This window comes from Topomyia yanbarensis, chromosome 3, assembly GCF_030247195.1.
Source record: "Topomyia yanbarensis strain Yona2022 chromosome 3, ASM3024719v1, whole genome shotgun sequence".
Taxonomy (NCBI): Eukaryota; Metazoa; Arthropoda; class Insecta; order Diptera; family Culicidae; genus Topomyia; species Topomyia yanbarensis.
In genome coordinates this window covers 138,507,236-138,533,092 of record NC_080672.1, presented here as the reverse complement: position 1 = coordinate 138,533,092, position 25,857 = coordinate 138,507,236, and the positions used below count along the sequence as shown (strand labels likewise).

Sequence of the window (25,857 nt, the reverse complement as noted above, 5' to 3'; positions counted from 1 at the left end):
TCTACTGCGCTACACTTGAAAAGCATATAATGCTTGAACTAAAAGTTATGAAACATTAAAATAATTTGACGTTTATGAAGAAAATGTTCTAATCAAAAAATATCAACCTGAAACAACATGGAGAGTAGTGTGGCAAACGGGCAATTTTCTACGAATGGGGCAAAAATATCGGAGCACTGCACCGCCTATAGCTTTTGACCAATCCTATCTCCGTTGAGGAATACATGAAATTAAACAACGCGAGTATGCATTCCTATAATTTGCAACTCAGATGAAGCATATCATAGAGAAACCACTAAATGCTCATAATTTCATCTGCACAATTTGATGTCAATATTAAGTATGTTTCGGAATCTCTACTATAAAACTGATCTCTGCTTCGTGCTACTCAAAAAATGACAAATGTTTGCACCTATCCTTCTATACCGACGTGTCATTGCATTAACAAAGGCTATATAATGTAAAACGTTATTCATATATTGCAAATATCATTCCGTCGGCAACTATCCTCCACAGATAAGAGTGCTAACGGCCTACCTCGTATGAAGCTGATGTCAGATGATCATGGTTCGGATCCCATAAAATTAATTTAAAAATCTGAAGGAATTGGAATTTTGTGGTGATGTTAATGTTGTATCTGACTAATAATAAGAAGTGGAAAATGGAAAAACGTTCATTTTTCCATTTTATTTTCATTTTGGCATTATATCAGCTTTTCGTTGTGTTATATAACATCGATCTGTCAAAACGAAACAAACATTATTGCAGCATCTAGTAATGCTTTTAACAGACTAAAGCTTTATAAGAGCGTTACTAATGTAAAATAAATGCTTTCTTTGACAGCTCTTACATCAGTCGCTTAATCGCCCTTTTCCACTTTATGAAAGCATTGGTGTTGCATTTACAGCAATGAAGCATTTTATCGCATTCTGCGAACGACTCATTTAAGACTGTTAACTTTACATCATTTGAAGCGTCGTGGTTACTTGGGTAGGTTTCACTTCAAGGTAAAACGACATAAGACCAAAAGTTGAGCAACTGGAATAATAACTAGGGCAGTCCGGTGTTTTGTGATGAAAAATAGACGTTTGACTACCAGTATCGGAGTTGATTATGCTTTCTCGTCGATCGATGATTTGCTACCGAAAAACAATACGGTAATTTTGAAACACTCGCACAGGAGTAGCAGTGGGCTCTTGGTGGATCTGCCGAAAGCAGTATGCGCCGTGGTAGTGGTTTTTGGTTTGCAGCCAAACTCACATTTAAAAAATGCCTCACCAGGAAACCAAATTTATTAACCTGGCCAATTCTTTACTAACAAAAACAAACTGAAAAAAGTCAATATCAAAAGGCACACTTTGATCAGCTAGCGATGCCAGCATCGTTTTTCTGCCGACTTTCACATGTCAAGATGAATTGGGTAGTTTATTCCGCCTCCTTGGTGAACCAAGAAATGATGACCCTTTTGTATGGGACCTTGGCGTATTTAATTTGTATTTGGCCAATCTACCATCATATTATATTTCACTTAATCCTTTTAATTTTCGGTGTAATATCAGACCTGAAAAGATTTTTTTGTGCGAGGTATACTGCCGCTAGAAGCATAATTGTCCCATGTGTATAGGGATTCCCATAGCACATGGGACAGTAATGCTTCTAGCGGCAGTATACAAGAAGAAATAATATGCGCAATGCGGTTCTCAGGCGATACGATCCTCAAAAACGCCGATCCGCCAAGTTAGTTTTAGAAACGACAGCTAATAACATTAGGTTTGTTCCAGTACCAAGATAAACTGGAAGTACTCCGGAGAAAATCGTTCCTGTACTCTCGTCTTCTCTTTTTTCTTCTTCTGATAGCAAACCGGAGTAAAAAGGAGCAAGTATTTTTTCATACTATGTTGCGTTTCGGCTTCGCCTCTTCAGAAACCGACATTAACTTATTGTCGGAATAGATTAGCGCCGGCTTGACGCAAATCCCTTAAAACTAAAACACACTTTGTGTTTCAATCGAACAACTGATCAAACGTGATACCCCGTTCGAGCAGAAGTTCTGTTTATGCCGATGAGACACAGTGAAGCCGGAACTTGTCTTGGCTTAGCAGACCTATGCAAAAGCACTATGCTATATTTCACCCTAAGGAGGAAAATTTGGTAAAAACCAAAATTTCTCACTAGGGTGAAAATTTGTTGGTAAAAACCAGTCTTTGTACAGGAGGGCACAAATCCTTATTTCATACTATGTTGCGTTTCGGCTTCGCCTCATCAGATACCGACACTAACTTATTGTCGGAATAGATTAGCGCCGGCTTTGTATTTTTTGCTTCTGTTACTCTGGAGTGACTTCCGTGTACTGGAACAAACCTATTGTTTATTGATCATTGTATGAAATGCCTTAACCTCACAAATTTGACAAGTTCTGGTCCTTTTGTTTACAGTTTGGACTTAACAAATTAAAATTCTATTAAAATAAGCTTAGTGCTAATAATGAATTACCAAGAAATTTTACCGCAAAACTACTTACCGATTCAGGGAACACTAAAAGTAATTGATAAACAAATAATTAGTTCACTTATTAGTTCTTTCATATACATTTTCGCACAGTAGGGAATAGCACAATTTAATTGAAAGGTGCTCTAGAGAACATTTGAAGACTTTTTTTCAATAGGTCCAATCTGCAAAAGAGCCTCTCTTTGTTTACTTTCTCTTCCGCGAATTACTCGGTCACCTTTCTGATTTCCCTTCAACTGTATGCATAATAAGCTAGTAAAAACCTTGGTCTTTTGAAACATTCTAATAAATATTTAAAAGCTTTATGGTTTCGCAGTAATAATCGAAAGAGAAAGCGAAAAAAGAGGGCTCTCATTTGCAGATTGGCCTAATGAAGAAGTCTTCATTTCTCGACAAACATATGATTACGCCCTAAAAGCCAACTGTAAAATCCTCTTTTAATGGAAATTCCGGACAAACCGTTACTAGTTGAACACAGTTTACAACAGTTTATGAAAGAGAAAACTTTTCTCTTTCGTTTACTACCAACATCTGTAATTGGCATGTAACGGTTTGTCCGGAATTTCCATTCAAAGTGGATTATGACAGTTAGCTTTTAGGCCGCAATCATATGTTTGTCGAGATTTATACTTCTAAAACATTATTCCCAATATATTTCAAATGCTGCATTTTGAGAATACGAATAATCTCTAAGTTCAAAATGTAATCAACAGGACCACCACCTGTCATATTTAATGCATGACGTCAATGTGCAGTGACCAATAATGAATTTGACCAATCCTTTTCCAATTTTCTTAATGTTTACGTTTCTTAGATAGGCCCTTTTCAAATTTTTCGCTGGGTTTTTGAAATATTTCATCGGTCATGACAGTTCCATTTGTTCCATCGATTCAGTCATGCGTTGTGTTTTGATTAAATTTTTGGGATAGTTTTCACAGGTGGAAGTTTAAAGCAAGCAATTATTAAACTTACATACAAAGTAGAACTCTTTAGCGCACGAAATACAAATTGTGGCAGATATATCATTAACAACCAGAACCAGAAGAGTTTCCAATCTTCATTTGACCACTTTGACAACTTTAAAACCGGTCATGAATTGCAGGTAGAAGTACCCAGTTATGGCTAGTGTGATTGTGAAAAGCGGCGTATTTAGTGATTACAATTGTGAATGAAAGTTTCAATTACTAGTGTTGAAAATGGTAATTTAAACTTGTTCCGCGATTTTTCCATGGTAGTCACATACCCCCTCTTGTGCAGAAAAGGGTTGGGAATCACTCAGTGACTGCTGTCAACACGCACTCAATCGTCAATCATCATATCATCGCATTTACCTTCGAAGTCACGAAGGGTAAAGACACCTACAATGGTATAAAGAATTATAAAACGGCGGTGTATGTATTTTGGATGTTAGGCGAAACAATAAGTCAATAATTCTTGACTAGTACCGATAAAAAACCAAACATAATTTTATGTGCACCACACATATGATAAGCATGTCTACAGCATGCAAACATAAATTATAGAATTCGCGCACTTTGGTGTGGAATCTGCTAGGAAACGAGTTTCTCTGTGGTAAACTATTATAATTTTGATGCATTATAATTTTAAGTGGTTATTGCTGCTACGGGACAATTATGCATAGAGCGGCAGTTTATGTGACAGATATTCTTTAAGGGCTGCTACGAATTGCAAACAAGGTGTTGAAAATCAACAGATTCAATATAGCGAACGTCATCATCGTATGATAAGGCTAGCTGTCCAAAATTACTGAGGGGACATTCCGTTATTTACCAAGTACATCGCAACAGTAAACGGATGACAAACTTGCAACAAGAATCAACGCAAAGTAGTTTTAATTTGTAATTTTATTAGTGTGAACGAGAACCTGGTAGTGAAGACTGTTTTTCAGGTCAAGGAAAAAACATTTAATTTTTAACAAATTTAAAGCATTCTAATATACAACATTTAGAAAAAAAACATTTCAAATTCATGCATTTGTGCCTTCTCAGCAATAGAGATGGTCGGGTTTCAATTTTTTCGAACCCGAACCCGACCCGAACCCGAGAGCTTAAAAATTTAAAAACCCGAACCCGACCCGAGACCGATATTATAAAATTTGAAAAACCCGCACCCGACCCGAGCCCGAAAATTTTAAAATTAGAAAACCCGGACCCGACCCGTACCCGAGAATTAAAATTTTGTAAAACCCGAACCCGACCCGACCCCGAGAATTTTAAGATTTGAAAACCCGAACCCGATCCGAACCCGAAAATTTTTAATTTGAGAAACCCGATCCGTACCCAACTTGCTAATATGGAGAATCCACCAAAGATCTCGAAGATTTTTAATTTTAGGCACCCTAGGCTCATCTTAGAATAGTAGAACCATTCGAATCTGAAGTAGCACCATATGCGTTGAGTTATATCTGCCCATGGCAAAACGAATCACTGGCGAGTAGAATCCGCATTTTCATTTGCTATTATTGAACGTCGAATTTGTAATGTTATGAGAAACTTATAAATCGTCGATATATTAACCGGAATGTAGAATAAATCGGTCGCTAACTCATGGGGAAACAAAAAACTGAATGTTAACAGTTTCAGACAACCTTGCCCGTCGTACTTAACCAAAATTTTTAATTTTGTATCAAAAGCGAATTCTATGCATTTCTTTTCTAAGAAATGTAAAACCATTCCTGCAAGGCAGTTTTGTATAATTTATCACATGTATTAAATTAGCTATGGTAATTGGCCACAGCAGTGCCACCAAATTTGTGATTTCAATATATGGGAATTGTAAAATCGTCGCCGGGCTACAACGCCCTTTTTAGTCAATGGTTACAGTTTATTTTAACTGCAAGCAATCTTTATCATAAATCAATTTGATTATTATAAAACTTCCATTAAAGCAAGTACAACCTATTTGTTGCATTTGACCAACTTAACAGTGCCCGCTTAAAGTTTGTTTGGGGTACAAATGCACCCCACAAAACCATTTACGTTAATGTTTTGTCATGTTTACATAATTCCGAAGACATTCTTATATCTTTTTTTAAAAGAATAACATCGATACATAGTAAGCGAAAAACTTGTGTAAAATTGTATGTTTTAGAATAGAACTATCCAATTTAATTATAAATTTAATAAAAATTAGACATATTAGAGCGATTTTAGTTCTGGGGTACGAATAAATCCCACAAAACCGTTTACTTAGATAAAAAGTCACGAAACCGTTGTAGGGTTAATGGACAATTAATATTCAATATGTAGCAAAAAATATTACCGTTAAGTGCACTCGCAACGAGTGTACCCCATCAGGCATAAATACGTTAGGCATACGGACGTTTGGCATACGTACGTTAGGCATAATGGACGTCAGGCATAATGGACGATTGGCATAATGGACGTTAAGCATAAGTTGAAGTATCCTTTAAAGAAATAACTTTTTGGTGATAACAGCCTCGGGTGGTAAGAGCGCAAATGTTTTAAATTTTTTGATGTTGTAGAATTACTCTGGAAGCTGATAAAACTCGATCAACATTTTATTCTATTGTAAATACCTCAATAACTCAAATAAAAGATGTAGAACAAATTACACATCTCTAAAATAGGCTGAAACTCTTGTTTAAAATCGTTCTATTTTATATTAAGGTATGAATAGGTATGAATTGATTGTTTGTTCCTCCTCGTGGTATAAGGAATCGTCCGCCTTTGTGGATTCCTAGACATCGTACAGCTTATGGCCAGAATAATCCGGTGAACAGATGTTGTAGCAAATTCAACGAAACTGCTCTAATTTACGACCTGCATACCACTAAATTTAGTTATAAGTTAGCAATTGAAAATTTTTAATATTGACGTAAACAATTGTATTAATAATTAACTGTACGGTATATGCCGAAGACGAAACAAATGAAAATAACGCACATCAACCCCTTCATGTCCATGTTGTTTGTAAACAAAAACTTAATGTCTGTTCATTATTTTTCTTTTTTTAAATCTTTGGACGCAACTGTATTGGTAATACATCTAAGAGGCTTGAAATGAGCTTATACCTAAACTGTTCCCTTAAATGAAGGGACATTTTCTTCATCTCGTCCACAGAAAAAATAGAAAAAAAAACTACACTTGCAAGGACTAAATATCTCGCATGGTATTTTTCATTTTGGAGTCTCTCGCTAAAGTTATGCGAAGGTATGGTATAGCAAAGCGTTTTTTTTCTAATCTGAAAAAACGTATATTATGCCAATCGTCCATTGTGCCTAACGTCCATTATGCCTAACGTATGTATGCCTAACGTCGCGCACCCACTCGCAACACCCACTGCTAGATTTCTCGCGACTGTCAAAACGACCAATCAGGAGCGCATCAATAGATTGTTTTTTATTGTTTCTACTTCCCGTAGATTTCTACTCGCTTTGCTTTAGACACTATTTGCTGTACGCTTTAGCTGAGTTTTACGCGTTTACTCTGACCGCGGCCTACGTATCGGTTTTAAAGTACCTGTCAAAATTAATATTTTAAAACAGACAGTTGAACCAATAGTTTCCGATAAATTCCTGTTGACTTGATTTATTACTAATTATCATTAAAAATAAATCGCAAAGAGATTTTAGATATGAGACACGTATTGTTAAATGCTCTCTCATGAATGTTCCTTTAAAACATAAAATAATTCAGTCAAGAATGAAAAAATACTATATTTGAGCACCAGAAAATACGACGAATTCTAGTGATTTAAAGGTGCTACCATTTGGTACGGTTATATGTGTCTTCCATTCGTATCACGAAGTATAAAAAGAGATTGGGTTTTATGTATAGACAGCGTCAAGAAAAGGTTGGGTCGTTTTGTTCAAAACCCGAACCCGACCCGACCCCGACAATTCCTTATTTGAAAAACCCGAACCCGACCCGAGCCCGACAGTTCAAAATTTTAAAAACCCGGACCCGACCCGAGCCCGAGAATTTCAAATTTGAAAACCCGGAACCCGACCCGAACCCGAGAAGCATAAATTTATAAAACCCGAACCCGACCCGAAACTTGTCGGGTTCGGGTCGGGTCCGGGTTTCGGGTCTAAAAACCCGAACCCGACCATCTCTACTCAGCAAACCGTTTTGGTGAGTAGAGCATTGCAAAAACTCATCAACCACCCCCCCCCCCCCCCCCCCACCATCAATGTGACAAAATATATCGAAGAAAACTCAGTTGCCAAATTTCCCTTGGGGGCCCGAAATTTTTCACATTGGTGCTATGGAAAAATATATATTAAATACTATAACTTTTGAAGTAGCACTCGGAAAATTACAGTTTATAACTTATTTTTAAAATTTGTTAGACAAACCTATGCTGATCCACTTTGACGTTTTGTTGAATGTAGGGTTTTGACGTATTACACACATTGCACGCAATGCAAAATACATTATGAATTTCTATTTTGGTGGAAAGAAATGCATTTAATTTCGCTGATTTTTAAAAATGCATCACAAGTGATCAGCCTATAGGTTCAAAATGATGTAAAATTCGGCATCTGATCTTAGTTTGATATTCGTCACTATAAGAAGAGGGGAAGAACCTTGAAATTTCTAACATGTAGGGCTAGTTGTTTTGTATGGTTTTGACGAATTAATTAATTTAGAATATTTATATGGTTCGGTAATCTTACTTTGACAAAATTATCCCAAATCGTCCAAAGTTCTAACATCGCGTCCACTGACCGAAAAAACATCGCCCACGTCCGAGAGCTAGCAGCATTTTTTATTTTGACAGTCTCGAAGTGAGAGTGGTTGTGTATTTGTATCGTTTTTTTATGGGAGAGCGAGCAAACGAGTTTGTTTTGCGGCTGAGCAAGAGAACGGCGAGATTTTTTTTTGTTGGGTGTTGAAAACGCACACGCACACATGTTTGCAAAAAGCAAGATGGCCACCGTTGTTCGTTCTTCCTCGTCGTCGACCGTCGTAACAAAAATTGAAATTTAGTGCAAAAATCAGGACAGTTTTCTGTGCTTTTTCAGCGCTATTTTGCGGTTGAAGCGCAGTGCGAGTGCTTGTGATAGAAGATTCTGCCCCGGGGGCAGGCAATTGGACCTAAATTGCTCCCGAATGTGTGAAAAACTGTGTCGCTCGTTCTGTGAGAAGTAGCACGAAAGGAAAAGTGAAACTCAGCGCAGTGTCTTCCTGCTGGTATCGATTTGTGTTTGTTTTAATTTTTCGTTCCCATTGGAAAAAGTTTTGGCTGCCCAAATAGTGCGTTGATATATAGTTTTATTGAATTACGGTGCTCCGGAGAAAAATTGTGCAGTGAACAGACGGTAGCCCAAAGAGCTCCAACGACGGCGGAAGCAATGAGTTAAACTTGATGGGTGTCCCCCATTTCGCCACCAGCAGCCTGAGAGCAGTGGAGCTACAAGAAGCACCAGCAGAGCGCACACACGGAGAAAATGGTAAATTTTTATTTTGTTTTTGTCGCGATCGATTTTCCGTATGTTTGCTGATTCCATCTCATTTCGGTATATTTTCATGTTTTAGACGAAACTGGTTCAACAGCCATCGTCGAGTGCTACTGATCAGCCACTTCCAGTTTCGGAACCTAGTGACGATCGCGAGCAATCTCCACAGGCAAGTTCTACACCCGCTAAATCCCTAACAACACCAACCGGAAAGCGACCTCAGCATCTGCAACCGACGCCTCCACTTAGTAGGAGGACCTCAACACGTTTGACCTCAATCCGAAATGATAGTCTGTCATCAGCTTCTTCCACTTCGTCGTCGTCATCTCTTTCCTCGGTGGGGGATTGGGAAACGACTGAAACTAAACCAGCACCTAACGAAGATGTCTTTAAAGTGCCATCAACTACCCCCGGAGGTGTGTCAGTATTTGGAGAAGAACCGACAGAATCAGGTGTTATCTGTCGTTTGCCATTGGATCGATTACAAGCAATTTTGGGTGCGCTGAATATTCTGAAAAATCCTTCGGATGGTGAGCCAGGAACAAGTTGCTCTAGTCCAAGTCCTATTTACAAATTGCTTTGTCTGTACTGCGATCGAACGTTTACTAGCCAGACGTTAATGGCCAAACACACGGACCGAGTACATCGAATAACGAAGGAGCGACGAAGTAGTAGCAGAGTAATACCAGCGACCAATGATGGGGCGTATCCCAATTGTAGCTATTGCAACAAGGGCAAAGTGGCAACAACATCCGAGGATCTTCCGCAACTGTTCAAACATTTGGTCGATCGGCATTCCGATCGATATTTTGCTTGCGAACCTTGCGGTGTACGATTTCCTAGTGATGAATCCCGCGATTCTCATCTGGAAACACTTCATCCGTCAAACGACAACCCGGATTCAAGTCGCAATCGGCCCAAATCGAAAGCTGCCCTTAAAAGTTTCAACGTCAAGTCGAAAAGTTGCGAAATTGTAACCACCCCGCTTACCATTCAGGTCGACTTCGACACGGAAGCGATGAAGAATCTCACTATTGAAAATATTGATGCAGTAGATTCTCTGTCCGCTGCCCTAGGGTTGGTAGGCTCAACCACCTCAAACACTACTCGCCTTCGAAGTTCAGGACGAGCATCTGCTGCACGATCGATGACTTTAGCTGGAGGATCAAAATCAAAATTAGCTAAAAAGTCTGACAAAATGATGATGCGTTCCTCCGAACCGATGCTTTCGAGATTAGGCATAGCACAGCATAGAACTTCACAGCAGGGACGAAAAACGATCAACACAAAAACCCGCCGGAAAACGGCGACTGCCGATAGCGCCAGTTGTTCGTCTTCTCTCTCTGCAGCTTCCTCTTCTCAACCGGACAATCACTACAACAAAATTACTAAATTGAAAACCATTCGTTCCACCCTGAACAATCCAAGCGGCAGCTCCGAGAGCGACTTTGTTGTTTCGCGTGGAAAGAATGATATTGTCAGCACCTTTGACGAAGATTTTTACGAAAAAGTCAATGCAAATGTTCGCCAAAACTTAAGCTGTCACCTAGATGGTAAAATAGAAGCCACTACCCCGAACGCACCATCACCAATCAGTCCTGTTGCGTCAGTTCCGGCAATACGTTCTACCGTTGTCAAAAGTCCCCTCCAATCGGAAAGTAAAATTCACGAAGCCACCAATTTACCGGCGCTGACTGTCTTTCCCACTTTGCTTACCGTTGAACAGTACGGTACGGATTTAATGCCCGTGACCAAAATTAAGAAACCGATCACAAAAAACTCCTGGAAGTGGAAATGGGATTTTGTCAAAAAGTACAAGTACGTTAGCGAGAACGGAAAAATTGTAAAGAAAATAAAACAACCAACTTTGGGATTGCGGGATCTGTCCAAGCTGGACATGTGGACGCAGCTAACAATGCGTACTAAGCACGAGCTGATCCGTAATCGTCGAAGTCTCTACCAACCGGGAAGCTCTATTGCCGAAGTGGGTGATAGTCTTCGACAAGAGCAACGCAAACAGGTCTACGAACTAAACCAGATTTTGGACACACGTGTTCTACCACAAATCACACTCGAACAACACGATCAAAGTATTATCAAGTTAGAAGCTGAATCAGTGGATGATGCGAACCTGGCGGTATCTCAACTGGCAGATGCCCAGCGACTGTCCAACACTTTGGACGAAGACTTCATCGAAAGTCTGCAGTTGTTGAAATTACCGAACACAAGCGGTCGACTACAGGTCATACTCAGCGGCGAGTGGGCCCGACCACGATGTTACATATGCTATTGTTGCGGTGACAAGTTTGGTTCCCTCAAACAGGTAGAAGAACATAAGACTTTCCGTCATCCGTACGTGTACTCCACCTACTATGAGATAGTCGGACGGGAACTTATTGAAAAACAACTGTTCAAACATTTCTTCATCCCTCTGTCCGCTCTTACTATGCACCGAATCCACTACGCTCGTCTATCAAACTACCCGTCGAGTAGCTTTGACCGTCGAACGCCACCAACCCGTCAACCGTCTTCTGAATCTGCTGCCACCATCACTGAGATTAAAAGCGAAGATTCCTCCTCGAACGAAGCTACCTCGTTTTCGACGGCCACCTCGTCCTCGTCGCTTCTTTCACTGTCAGGTCAAACTGCAACCAGTATTGTATCGTCCTGTTCGTCCCGATCTACTCTGGACATGCTACTTACGGCTGGTCAAGATTTTACCACCTCATTTACCACTTATCCATCCGAACCAGGACCGGTGCAGTGTTCAAAATGTCAAAAGGAATGTGTCAATATCCTTGTACTGTACGCACATATCCTTAACTGTACCAACGACTACATCTGGCTACAGGCGAAGAAACGAATGAAATATCGACGGGCCAATAGGCGCCGGAAAGGATGTACCAAGGCGGCGCTGGCTGCGCGAAAGGCTGCTCAGTCGTCCACTGCTCATGCTGCGGTCGAGAAATCGGAAACGGCTAGTAATCACTCCGGAGTCGATGCAGACAGTAGTAGCAGCACTAGTGGCTCGGAATCCAAGAAAAAGATAAAATCACCGCCCAGACCGAGGGAGAAAGACAGTAAGTACTAAGTTGTATACATGTTTAACTAGATATATTTTTGATTGATTTCATACCAATGGGAGCAAAATCCAACATTTATATGAAACCTATGAGTCTTAATGGGAGCGTCTGATGTAAAGTGCTCAAACCGAAAGTAATTTTGTTTTACAATTTTGAAGGCAAGGCAGAAATGGGCCTCTTGTGTAATATTAATGCCGATTTCGGTTTTAGATCAGAGTCGCCCTAGGTTCGCTCTAATATTTACAAAATCCATACAAAAGTGACAGCTCAGAGCGAACCAAGAGCGACTCGGTTCTAAAAACAAAATCAGCATAAGACTTATTTATTATATTTCAACATGCACGAAAAAAAATGAGCGTTACAAGAGTAGGCGTCCAATCGATTCCACGTGTTGATAAAATTGTCTGAAACAGGAAATTCAATAAGATTTTTAGTACCCAACCTTGTAGTTACTCGATGAACCAAAAACGGGTCCGCACACTTGGTTGTAGAGGTTTCCAGCCTCTAATCGCAGGGGTTATAGGAAGGTCGATATTTCGTATAATTATTGGCGCTCTGATGCTATCAAGATGTTCTCTATATCATCTGCTTGGGAGGTATGCCATGATGTTCTGGTTGGACGGCTATCGATATCGTGATAGTCATTCTCACAAACGCAATGATTATTCTTAGTAAGTCCTATACGACGGAGATGCGCATCAAACGTGTAATGGTTGGACATGAGCCTTGACATTGTACAAATAATGTCTCGGTTCACATCCAAACCCGTAAACCAAGCATTCGTGGATAACTTCGTGATAATGGAATGTAACTACCGTTCCAGTTGCCCATTGCTCCATGAAGTTTGCCAACAACCGAGCGTCCTTGGCTAAAGAGTCCGCATTCACATTGCCCACGATAGAGCAGTCTAACGGGACCCAAGCCAAGATAATCTGATAAGATTTTTCAGATAAAGCAATCAGATGCTCCCGTATTTTCCCCAGCAATCAGATGCTCCCGTATTTCCTCCAGGAAATACGGTGAGTGCTTTCCAGGCTTCACCGCACGGAGGGCCTCTGTTAACGCACATTCAAGTGTCTGTTGAGGTGTCGGATTTATCTATGGAACACTGTTTCGGTCGCGATGGAGTAAAACTCGCGGGTACGATGAACTACTATTGGTATATATTAATCACTTTCCGGACAAAATGGCGGACTGGCAATAACGAACAAATACCTTACTTAACGAATGATGAACACACAGTATTGACTAACTAACGTATAAAGTACAAACATAAGAGCGTGCCTGAACTGCTGTGAGCTAGGCTATTGTACCCTTTGATGATTGCAGATTGGTTCAACCGGAAACTCTTTTCTGACCGGAAACACATACTGACGACGATATATGACTGACAGAAAGGCAAATTATCCTCACTACCACTACGCTGAATTAATCTGATCTAAAGGGCATTCCGATGGCACTTATGTTGTGGGTACAGTAAAACCCTATTACTATTTGAGGCAGAGGGCACAAAAAGGCAGATTGTGGGGAAGCCACCAAATGTGCCAACTGTGGAGGTAACCACCAAGCAAATACACCAGAGTGTCCTGAAAGGGAAAGAAGACGACGAATCCTCGAAGTGATGAGAAACCGACAGGTGACGTACAAAGTAGCAGAAGCTGGATACCTGAAGCTGTCTAACCGATTTGCTGGACTGGAAGAAGCTACAGATTTGGAAAGCGCAGAGATTGGAGCATCAAAGCATGAAACGAACAGGAAAGGTAGAACACGACTCAGAAACGATAGAGCTCACTTACAAGCAGACCCAAATTTGTCGCACCTAAAATAGTCGACACAGCACCATAGATTGGAGCAGGGGAACCCTACGTGTGGATGTCCGGGCAATCCGTGCAGAGCCACGGACTTCGAACGCTTCATCGACAAGCTGCGCAAAGATTTTATCTCCGAAATAAGAAATCAAAACTGGATCCTTCCACTGAAACTCCTGTAAATAAAAATTGGGGAGAAGGTCACTGAAACGAAAACGGAAATAGAGAGAGATCAGCTCATTCTTGAGATAGCGAACAACATCCAGGAGATCATCAACAGAAATACAGGGCATCAAGGGTCCCCAATCAGAACAGCCGGAAACAGCAGCAGTGACGTGTAAAACTAAAAGTACTACAAAACAACATACAGAGTATCAGACCTATGGAGACAAGAGAAGAGCTGCATCACTTCCTTGGAGAGAACGATGTCCACATAGCCATCCTTCAAGAGATGTGGCTTAAGAAAAACGAAAACTTTCGACTGCCACGGTATCAACTGGAAAGCCAAAGAAGAAATGAAGGCTGGGGAGGAGTTGGGATCCTCATTCACGAAAGTCTTCAATACAAAACAATCAACATTCCCAACATGCTCCCGGTGGAAGTCGTAGCAATCCGAATTCAAAAAGGGTTTGATCCAATCACCCTGGTGTCGGTGTATGTGCCCCCTAATAACGAGCGACACAAGGAATGTCTCGCCAAAATAAACTATCTATTTGAGGCCCTTCAAGATCTCGAGGGCGAAGTCCTTATCGGAGGAGATTGGAATGGACACCACAAAAACTGGGACCCCAAAATAAGACCTTTCCCTAAAGGAAACCTCATAAACAGCCTGATCGAGTCGTCTAATTTAGTACTGATGAACGACGGTACCACGACATGTCTGAACACATCGGTACGAGAAAGCTCAACACCAGATCTCACTCTAGCGACACCAGGGATTGCATGGAAAACCACATGGAAGGTAATGAATCAGGAATTTGGAAGCGCCCATTTGTGCATTATGGCGGAAATAGGGAGTACAATCCCTATTTACCCAAGGAAGACGACCAAAGTAAATCAGGAGAAGGCAATCCAGTTGCTGAATGAGACCGACATAGAGTGTTTCCATAACCCGGAAGAAATACAGAACAATTTCGAAAAATGTATACAGCAAGCGTCGTACGTCGTTAAAAACAAAAAAGCCAACTACTTGAAGAAGTGGTGGTCAAACGACATCGAAGAGGCGTATAAAATCAAACAGGAACGGTTCGCTACCTACAACAGAAACAAATCACTATGAAGCCAGCTGGAGTGCCAGAAAGCGAGGGCAATTCAGAAGCGAAGGATAAGGAAAGCAAAAAGGGAACACTGCAAAAAAATGTTGGAAGAAGTAGACGAATCCACGCCGCCAAGACAATTATGGAACATAATTAAAGGTTTGGACGTAGCACTCACTAAGCTGGTTACCTGGAAACCAGAAATTACGATAGAAGAAGGAAAAGGAAATACTCAAACACTATTACGAGGGGAAGTACACACCGTCGATCAGACCGAACACGGAAACGAGGGAAGAACTGAAACGGTATGAGGACCCTATTACAGCGAATGAAGTACTAAACATCCTAAGAAGCAGGAAAAAACATTCAGCACCGGGAGAAGACGGCCTGTCGTATGAGATATTAAAAGGTCTCAACTTCAAATTCCAACTGAAGATCTGTGAGATGCTGAATGAGGTGTTTATGACAGAAGACATTTCTGAAAGATGGAGGGATACTGATGTTAGACCCATTCAGAAACCTAAAGGAGATCCTTCAGACCCGTCTTCGAAGAGACCCATATCCCTGATGAACATAACATCAAGCTAATAAACGGGGTCATAAAAGACAGGTTAAATGAGATCATAGAAGTCAAAAACCTCTTACCCAGACTCTCGTTCGGATTCCGTAAGAACTGCTCAGCATCAACTTGCATAAACTACTTGATCAACAAAATACAAGAAGCGAAAATGGAGAAAAAACAAGTCATAGGCGTTTACCTGGACCTATCGAGAGCATTCGATAGCGTAGCACTGAACGCTCTGATGAGCACCCTAGTTTCCGTTGGAATCCCAATCAAACTCATTTCGTGGCTACACACGTATCTGAGCAGAAGGAGAATGATACTGCAGACGAGCAGTGCAAGCATCTCAACGGAGATAAGCGAAGGACTGCCGCAAGGATGCCCCTGCTCGCCACGCTCTTTAATCTCTATACAATCCCCCTGCACGAAATAGAAGACGACGGCTGTGAGCTGGTACAATTTGCAGACAATGGCCACGGGGAAAACTTGGAGGAAACTTCAGGGAAAATCAACACGCTCTTGGAGAAACTAGTGGCTGCACTAAAAAGGCTGAAACTAGAGCTCAACGTCAGCAAATGCGCAGCGGTCGTCTTTGGCAATAAAAAGTACGAGCATCTAAAGATCAAAATAGGACATGAGGAAGTGCAGATAAACAATACCCATGGGTACCTTGGCTTCACACTTGATCGAACCCTCACATACAGAAAACACATTGAGGAGGTCAAAAGAAAATGAAGCACAAAGATTAACATCATAAAGCTGCTCGGCAGAAAAAACAGCAATGCAAGCCCTGACACCCTTGTAAAAGTTGGCAACGCACTGATCAGAAGTAAAACCGAATATGGGGCCCAAGTCTACGGGGCTGCAGCTACAACCAACCTACAGAAGATACAAACACTTCACAACGCCTACCTCCGATGCGCAATGCGGTTCCTGAAAACGACACCAATACACGTTATCTAGGCAGAAACAGGTCAGCTGCCACTCAAAGCTCAAAGACAGGATTGAACTACTCTCGCTCAGGGAAATTCTGAAATCCAGCTTTCATCGTAATCAACTCCAACCGTTCATCGAGAAAGCGATCAACGCTGGAACAGACAACGGCTCATTTCTGACCCGAACGGCTGTTAAACACAATGATGTCGTCTGCCAATTACAGCCCAAGGATCACCAGCTGGAAAAAGAACTCAGCGTCGCAAATGCAAAGCTAAAAAACAAAATAAATATTAAACTCTTCGAAGGTCAAAAGTCCAAAACAGATCACGATCGGAAATTCTGGGAAAAAAAGTTTCTCGAGATAAAGAAGGAAAAATTTGAAGGTTACAGCATCATCTACACCGACGGATCGAAGTCAGTCCAAGGAACAGCAGCAGCAACTTACGATGCAACGGACCACGAAGTAGAGAGCTTTAAAATAAACGAAAACTTCTCGATCACTAATACGGAACTACTTGGTATCCTAAACGCAGTAAAAATGATAATGAGAAAAAGGTACGAAAAAGCGGTGATAATGACTGACTCTGCGGGGGCGTGCCAAACGTTACTCAACAATGCATTACTGAAGGAAAACTACCTAGCCTGGACCATCTGGAAAACGTTAAAAGCAGCCGATGCGCGAGATATTCGAATCCAGTGGATTCCTAGCCATTGCAGTATTATAGGAAATGAACGTGCGGATCTGGAAGCAGTAAAGGCAGGAAGAGGAGAACAAAACGAGTTCAATTCACTTACCCTGGGAGACGCGATAAAACTAGCGGAAAAAGAAGTATGGAGCGTCTGGACCACGGAATACCAAAACATCTCAGGAGAAAAAGGCACAACTCACTTCTTATACATGAACAAGCCTGGAAAAAAGATTTGGTGTCACAATCTTGATCTTAACACAGACGAAAAGAGAATACTGAATAGGATTCGTTCAGGACATACACTCACCAAGGAACGGTTATACCGATGGCATTGGGAGATAGACGACCTCTGCGAAATCTGTGAAGTTCAAGAGAATTTGCAGCACCTACTATACGAATGTCCAAAACACAACGTTCAAAGAGTTGAATTTCACGTCCTAGAATACTTCAAACCACTCAAAAACATCCTACAAGAAAACGTAGAAACAGATCTAAAACAACTAACAAACTTTGTTAGAAAAACAAAAATACAAATTTGAGCAAAACGATCAATTTGAAAACCAAAACAGACAACAGTAAAGTCCGTCCTGCACACAAAGTGGGTACGCGAACCGACTTTCATCAATCAAAATAACCTGCGTCGAGAAGGATCATATAAACGGTCTTAGACGCCAAACGACACAGCAAACAAAAAAAACCCTATTACTGTGTTGATAATGGATTGGATATAGGCGCAAACAGCCTCAATAGAGCTGAGACTAAGTAATGGTCTGCGGATAAGGTGCCAATGATCCCAATTGCGCTTAAAAGCATAATGAATGGCAGCTAATTCCGCGACGTAAATTGAAGTAGGATCACTAAGTTCGAATCAGCCAGCAACATTTTCGTTGACGATACAGAAGTCTGTGAATCCGTCGAGAATTGATCCGTCAGTGTAGAACATTTTGCCGCAGTCGACTATAGTAGCATAGTACTCATCATGGGTGGCTGATACAATGAAATCTTTTTATACAATAGTATAGTTCACTGCACACTGCCATCGCCAAATGGAAGGAAATATTAGTTGAATACCTACTTAAGAAGATGCGGGAACCCACGTAATCTTCATAGGCATTACGGGTGTTGGAATTGGTTAGTAGGAGATGAAAATGGGATTGGGTTTGGAGTGATTTATATAATATTCTATTAAATGGATAATAAAAATCAATTATAAATTAGATTGGTCTCACCAAATTCACTTGGCTGGTCTGTAACAGGTGCAGGCTTCAGGAACCACTGTTATGCTACAGTTTCCGAGCATTGCGCTTAGATGGGATATCGCAACAATAAAAAATCTCAGATGAAGTTGAAGAAGGCATCGATGATGATCCGGGTGGCTGGTCTGATTGCAGACCACTAACAGACCAATACCGAACCTGACGTTTCACTAAGCTGAGTATATTATTATGGAGTCAGCTGAACACAACAGATTCGAATGTGCAAGAATATAGCACAGTTCTCAAAATTCCTCAGCGCGAGAAAAAGCCGAGAATTGCAGCGCGAAGATTTTTTTTGCGAAAAAGCGTGACAGATTAAGATCCGCCTTAGGTCAAAGCCTTCTTCTCAGTATAGGAGGGCACTTATCTGTTTACTTGATATTCGACTGGATACACGATTCGCCCCACAGATCACTTTTTTGCACGCACGAAGGACTTGCAAAACGCATCCACGGGACAACATGTCACGTCTTCCGGATCATCCGCGTTAAAATTAAATTTCTAGATATTGTTAATCGGGAAGACAAATGTTGCACAATCTTTTCCCAGCACAAATGAAACAAATACACCAGAATAAATGAGAAAATTGAAAAAAATGCGCTTAGGTTTTGTTGTTCAAAAAATTGACGGGAACGAAAAAAATATCCGTTGCCTACCAGAACATTTTGCCGCAGTCGACTTGATTGCATTTATTATAAAAAATATTGAGGATCACTTGTGAGCGAATGTGATCCATAGTTCCACAAATCTCTTACTTCATGGATGTGTCGAAGAAAACCGCTGTCTACTGGTTCTGATGGTTCAAGTTTTCGATTTTTAATGGATCTAAACAACGTTAAAATTCTCGTGTTCATGATTGAGAAAGGCACAGTTGCACCGCTAGGTGGATTAAAACAGGTTTTTTCATGTGTGCATGATTAGATTTTCTTTCTTTTTATCATGTTATTTCATGTTAGTTATATTTATTTCGTTTTTATCACAAACTGACAAATCTTTCTTATTTAATATATGTCGTAATTTATTAATTAATCTTATAAAACCCCAAAACTACATCGATCTTGGATACCAATTCGCCACCATCATTTCGAAAAAAACTTTCATTAGTTTTGAGCAGTGATTCTCAACCAGGAGCTTGAGGGTTCTTATGGGAATCAGGAGTCAGAATATATTGGCTTAAATGGTACGTTCTCTGTATGTAGCCGAGGATTTGTGCCTTGTCGTGTTTTCTCATCAGTAGTAGAATTGGAAAGGGGGGAAAAATAACAGAACGAAAACGAACAGCTGGTAAATTAAACTAAGAAGTAGTTCAAATCGCCTGCGAGTAAGCCTAAAGCTCTTTAACATGAATCTTTAGTATTTCTGTGAGTTTCAGTTGTCCAAACACAGTGTCGTCTATATAAAGACGATCGAAAACTCAAAATCGCCCTACTGGGCAGTTCCGTAGTCGGATTCGCAAAGATCACATGTAAATGACTCAATGCGCTGAATAGTTGCCATGTGATAATTAAGTTTGCAGTGGCCGGTTAAGGCCCTGGTTAGCTTGCCGCACTGTAGTTTCGAAAAAAATCGGAGATTTTTCGACATCACTATATTATGTGTAATGATATTTTTTTTTCCATACGTTTATTTGACACGGCATTTGCAAAAGCTTTTTACGCCAGTTTCTTTTTTTACATAGCACGTTACAAAAATCCTTAAGACTAATTTTAACTATACTAGTAATTTGTCTAAAACTAACACTGAAATCACTTTATTGTTTGCTTTTTTCCTTACATTGTTATATTTCATAATAATCTAGTATTTTTTGTATTTATTTACTTTTTTCTGTTATTGTCTAAATTTAAAAACTGAATATTCTAGGACACTTTAATTGGTGAATGATTAGCCTTGGATGAGAGTATGAGGAGATGAATTTAATTAAATTTTGACAGACGCTGTTTTTAGAAAATGATAGATAAGTTCCATGTATAGAGGATCGCGATACGCCAGGATGTCTCTAACAGGAACATGGATTGGTCTTCCTCGGACTTGTAAAGAATTTACTAATTGTGATCTGGCTTCACGATATTCAGTGCAGGACCAGACAACATGCTCAATGTCATGGTAACCCTCTCCACAAGCACAATGATTACCCTCAGCGAACTCAATACGACGGAGATGCGCATCTAAAGTATAATGATTGGACATGAGTCTTGACATCACACGGATGAAGTCCCGACTTACATCCAATCCTTTGAACCATGCCTTCGTTGATACTTTAGGGATAATTGAGTGTAGCCATCGTCCCATATCTCCATTGTCCCAAGATGTTTGCCAACTAGCAAGTGTCCTCTGTCGAGAAGCGCTATAAAATTCATTGTAAGCGATGGGTCTTTCATATATTTCACCATCTAGTGCACCAATCTTGGCTAAATTATCAGCTTTCTCATTTCCCGCAATAGAGCAATGGGCGGGGAGCCACACTAGGGTAAATTTATAACATTTTCTTGTTAGGTTACTCAGAGATTCTCGTATCTTCCCCAAAAAGAATGGATCTTGATTATCAATCCTCTTTGAGCGTAGAGCTGCAATTGTGCTGAGACTATCAGTGAGGATAAAGTAATGGTTCGGGGGTAAAGTATTAATTATTTGCAAACTATAGTGAACTGCTGCTAGTTCCGCTATATAAACAGAGGCGGGTTCTGCAAGTTTGAGAGAAATTGAAAAATTATTGTTGAAAATACCGAAACCAGTGGCCTCACTGATTCGTGACCCATCAGTGTAAAACATTTTAAGGCAGTCTATGTGTTGATATTTACTTGTGAATATTTTAGGTATCTCCCGCGAACGTAGATGATCCGGAATTCCACGAATCTCTGCTTGCATGGACGTGTCGAAGAATAAAGTGGATTCAGGAGTATCTAGTATATTGACGTATGTGGGAACATACCTAGCAGGCGTTATTTCTTGTGACATGTGATTGAAATACACTGTCATGAATCTGGTTTGGGGTTGGAGCTCAACAAGTCTTTCAAAATTTTCAATTACCAGTGGGTTCATAACCTCACATCGAATAAGTAAACGAGAGGAGAGATCCCAGAATCGGTCTTTTAAAGGAAGAACTCCCGCTAGTACTTCAAGACTCATCGTATGGGTCGACTGCATGCAACCTAGGGCAATTCGTAAACAACGATACTGTATCCGTTCCAGTTTAATAATGTGAGTGTTCGCAGCTGAACGGAAACAGAAGCACCCATATTCCATTACTGAAAGTATTGTTGTTTGATACAATCTTATCATGTCACTTGGATGAGAACCCCACCATGATCCAGTTATTGTTCGCAGAAAATTTATCCTTTGTTGGCATTTCGTTATTACATATCTAATGTGGCCTCCCCATGTGCCTTTAGAATCGAACCAAATTCCAAGGTATTTAAAAGTCAGGACTTGGGCTATCGTTCTACCAACCAACTGGAGCTGAAGCTGAGCCGGATCACGCTTCCTTGAGAAAACGACCAACTCTGTTTTCTCCGTAGAGAAATCGATGCCCAGTTTTAAAGCCCAAATTGATAAATTATCCAAGCTATCTTGCAATGGTTGTTGTAAATTTATAGCTTTTGGTCCTGTGGCAGAAACCACCCCATCATCTGCAAGTTGTCTTAGAGTGCATGGGCTGACAATACAATTATCAATACCATTCACGTAAAAATTATAGAGAAGGGGGCTTAGACAAGAGCCTTGTGGGAGGCCCATGTAACTTATTCTGAGTGTCGCCAAATCGCCATATGAAAAATGCATGTGCTTTTCTGACAATAAATTGTATAGATAATTATTTAATATCGGTGAAAGACCACATTGATGTAGCTTCTCCGAGAGAACATCAATGGAGACTGAGTCGAATGCTCCTTTTATGTCTAAGAACACAGACGCCATTTGTTCTTTTTTTGCGTAAGCGAGTTGGATTTCTGACGAAAGTAGCACCAGGCAATCATTCGTTCCCTTTCCTCTCCGAAAACCAAACTGGGTATCTGAGAGCAAGCCGTTCGCCTCAACCCAATTGTCGAGACGTCGTAGGATAATTTTTTCCAACAATTTCCTGATGCAGGATAGCATTGCAATCGGTCGATACGAGTTATGATCGGAGGCTGGTTTTCCCGGTTTTGGAATGGCGATAACTCTCACTTGTCTCCAGTCACGCGGGACAATATTCTGCTCAAGAAACTTGTTGAATAAATTCAACAAGCGTCTTTTTGCTAGGTCAGGCAGATTCTTCACCAAGTTGAATTTAATTCTGTCTAGTCCCGGAGCATTATTGTTGCATGAGAGGAGTGCAATTGAAAATTCCATCATTGTCAAAGGCGAATCTATGAAATCGTTACTTGTGGGAGCATCGCGAATGATTTTCTGCGCAGGAGCAGAATCTGGACAAATTTTCTTGGCAAAATTAAATATCCAACGATTCGAAAAATCTTCGCTTTCATTAGTCACGTTACGATTCCTCATTCTTCTGGCTGTGTTCCAAAGAGTACTCATTGATGTTTCTCTTGACAAGCCATCAACGAAGCGTCTCCAATAACTAGACTTTTTGGCACGACGGAGACTGTCAAATTTGTTTTGCAAAATGAAATAATTTTCAAAGTTCTCACGTATACCCCCTTTCTGTTTCATAATTTCTTTGTAGGCAACTTGTTTAGCTTCATATGCATCAGAGCACTCTTTGTCCCACCAAGGATTAGGGGGCCGTCTATTTATTGTCATTCCAGGATTGCATTTCGTTTGGGCTTGTTCTGCTGCTTCAATAATTAAACCCGCTAGGAATTCATATTCTTCGGTAGGGGGTAGCTCTTCTGTCGAAGCAAGAGAAGTGGAAATTAATGTTTCGTATGTTTTCCAATCAATATTTCGTGTTAAGTCATAAGGAACATTGATTGAATTCGTAAGGCCTAATTCACTGTTAATTCAAACAACGATTGGCAAATGATCGCTACCGTGAGGATCTGGTACAACCTTCCACGTGCAATCTAACTGAAGTGATGTCGAGCACAGAGATAGATCTAATGCACTTGGACGTGCAGGAGGTCTGGGGATGCGTGTTGTTTCGCCAGTATTTAAAACTGTCATATTGAATTCGTCACAAACATTGTATATCAAAGAGGATCGATTATCATTGTAGAGGGAACCCCACAATACTCCGTGCGAGTTGAAGTCTCCCAGTATCAGACGCGGAGCAGCCATGGATTCCACTACCTCGAAAATTTGACGTTGTCCAATTTGAACTTTGGGAGGTATATATAGAAGCGATAGACATGTCTTTGCCTTTAATATTCGTTTGGACTGCTACAGCCTCAATGCCAGCAATCATGGGGATGGTAATTCTATAGAAAGGATAGCACTTTTTAATTCCTAGAAGCACTCCTCCATATGGGGTGTCTCGGTCTAGGCGAATAATGTTGAAATCATTTAAGTTGAAATTAATGTTTGAGGTAAGCCATGTTTCACATAGAGCAAAAGCATCGCATTTTAAATTATGCAGTAAAATTTTTAAAGAATCAATTTTTGGTATGATACTTCTGCAATTCCACTGTAAAACAGTGATGGAGTCTTTCACCTTAGGAGTTGAATTAACCATTGAAGGATATAATTGCTGCAAGGATGGGCCATTGAGCAATCAGCTGCTCTAAAAATGTTCTAATTGTTGGGAGGAACGCTGAAAGTATACTCTTTAGTGGTTCAGAAATATTGAATGCTTTAAAAATCCAATCAACAATTTCAGAAAATTTCAATAATCCTACCCCCGGCTGAGGCTCAGAGGAAGTCGAAATTTTATTATTTCCAGTAATGGTGTTCTGTTTGGATTGTACGTTCCCAAAACCGGGTGGAATTGATTTCGGTTTTGAATCGGAATTTTTAGGTTTTGGGCGCAGTTTATCTATTGGTGGAGAAATTTTAAGGCCCTTGCTTGGCAGCTTGGGAAAAGAAGACTGTTTTCTTTTTCTGGAATTTCCGGGTAAAACAAATGATGTACCTTCGCACGCTCCGTCGGAGTCAGACTGTTTCGAAAATAGAGATGTGTAAGTGTTTTCGAAGAAGATGGGTTTAGGGGTAGCATTTTTCAACATTTCTGCATAGGAGCGCTTAGACCTCTCCTTCAAGGATCGTTTAATTTTATCCTCGCGCAATTTATAAATGGGGCATGCAGGGAGCTCATGCGAGTTTTCTCCGCACATTAAACATTTTTCTGAATTTTCATTGCATGTATCCTCTTGATGAGAACCCCCACATTTGCCACACCGTGCCTTATTGGAACAGTAAGTGGCTGTGTGGCCAAGCTGTTTACAATTAAGGCAATTCATTACACGAGGGATAAAAAGGCGAACAGGGAGACGAATCTTATCGATAATGACATAGTTGGGCAGCGCAGACCCAGCGAAAGTCACTCGAAACGAGTCAGACAGTCGATAAACTTTTTTATCTCCTTCGTGTGATACTGAATGCAATTGCTTGCATTCAAGTATCTTTACGTCTTTAAACGACCAACCCCATGCTTAATTATGTCATCAACAGTCAAACTCGATTCTGTGATGACCCCATCAATTTCAATTTCCTTTGAAGGAATATACGCTCTATACTCACGCGTAAAAAGCTCGCAAGAAGCAATTGCATTGGCTTGTTTGAGACTACCAACGACAATGCGTATTTTATCTTTATTAACTTTAACGATCTCTTTTACATCCGAGAATCGCGAAGTCAAATCTTTCGAAATTTGAATGATATTTAGCGCCTTTACTTTACGCCTAATAAATACAATCCATGGTCCCGTTGACGACTCTGGGTAAATTTTAATTCTACTCGGGTTTACATTTTCAACAGGCTTAGGGGGAGGGTTTGTTACTCGTTCTCCCATCTCTTCATCCATTTTACCTAGCAAGAAAAACTATCACAAAAAGGAATGAAAAATATACCTGTTATACCGGTAGAACACACCTCATGTGTTACGTTGTAAACTCGGTGCCCGTTGTTTGACAATGTGACACTTGCTGTCCTACTTCGTCGCGTTGCTTCTTCAGTAGAGAAATAGGCCTACCTGCAACACTTCAAAACTCTCTCCGGTTAAGCTGCTCGTCGGTATCACCACCACCAGCGCGCTCTCTCCGTTTCCACCACCGCGGTAGACAAATGTGGCTACCTGTGGCTTGCTGCGAAAATCCCACTGTCGATGCGGCACTTTTCGGTGCCACTTCGTCGCTGTTGTGCTATCTTATGACAAGCGCCATTTAGCACATTTCGAGAAAAACGATTTTTAAAGTTTGAGATTGAATATTTCGAAACTTATAA

General features: G+C 40.5%; 1 protein-coding gene across 2 annotated transcripts in view; it reads left to right on the top strand.

Moving 5' to 3' along the window:
- Nucleotides 1–3,533: 3,533 nt before the first annotated feature.
- LOC131686714 (uncharacterized) overlaps nt 3,534–25,857 on the top strand; it is a 49,105-nt gene continuing 26,781 nt past the window's right edge. Inside the window, exons 1-3 of one of the 2 annotated variants that reach the window (XM_058970641.1) lie at nt 3,534–3,707; nt 8,519–8,947; nt 9,033–12,033. In XM_058970641.1, the coding sequence (XP_058826624.1) occupies nt 8,945–8,947; nt 9,033–12,033 (3,004 nt within the window). In that variant the 5' untranslated portion in view covers nt 3,534–3,707; nt 8,519–8,944. Of the gene's footprint in view, nt 3,708–8,431; nt 8,948–9,032; nt 12,034–25,857 lie in introns of those variants that run through there. The other variant, XM_058970640.1, reaches the window with a different exon arrangement.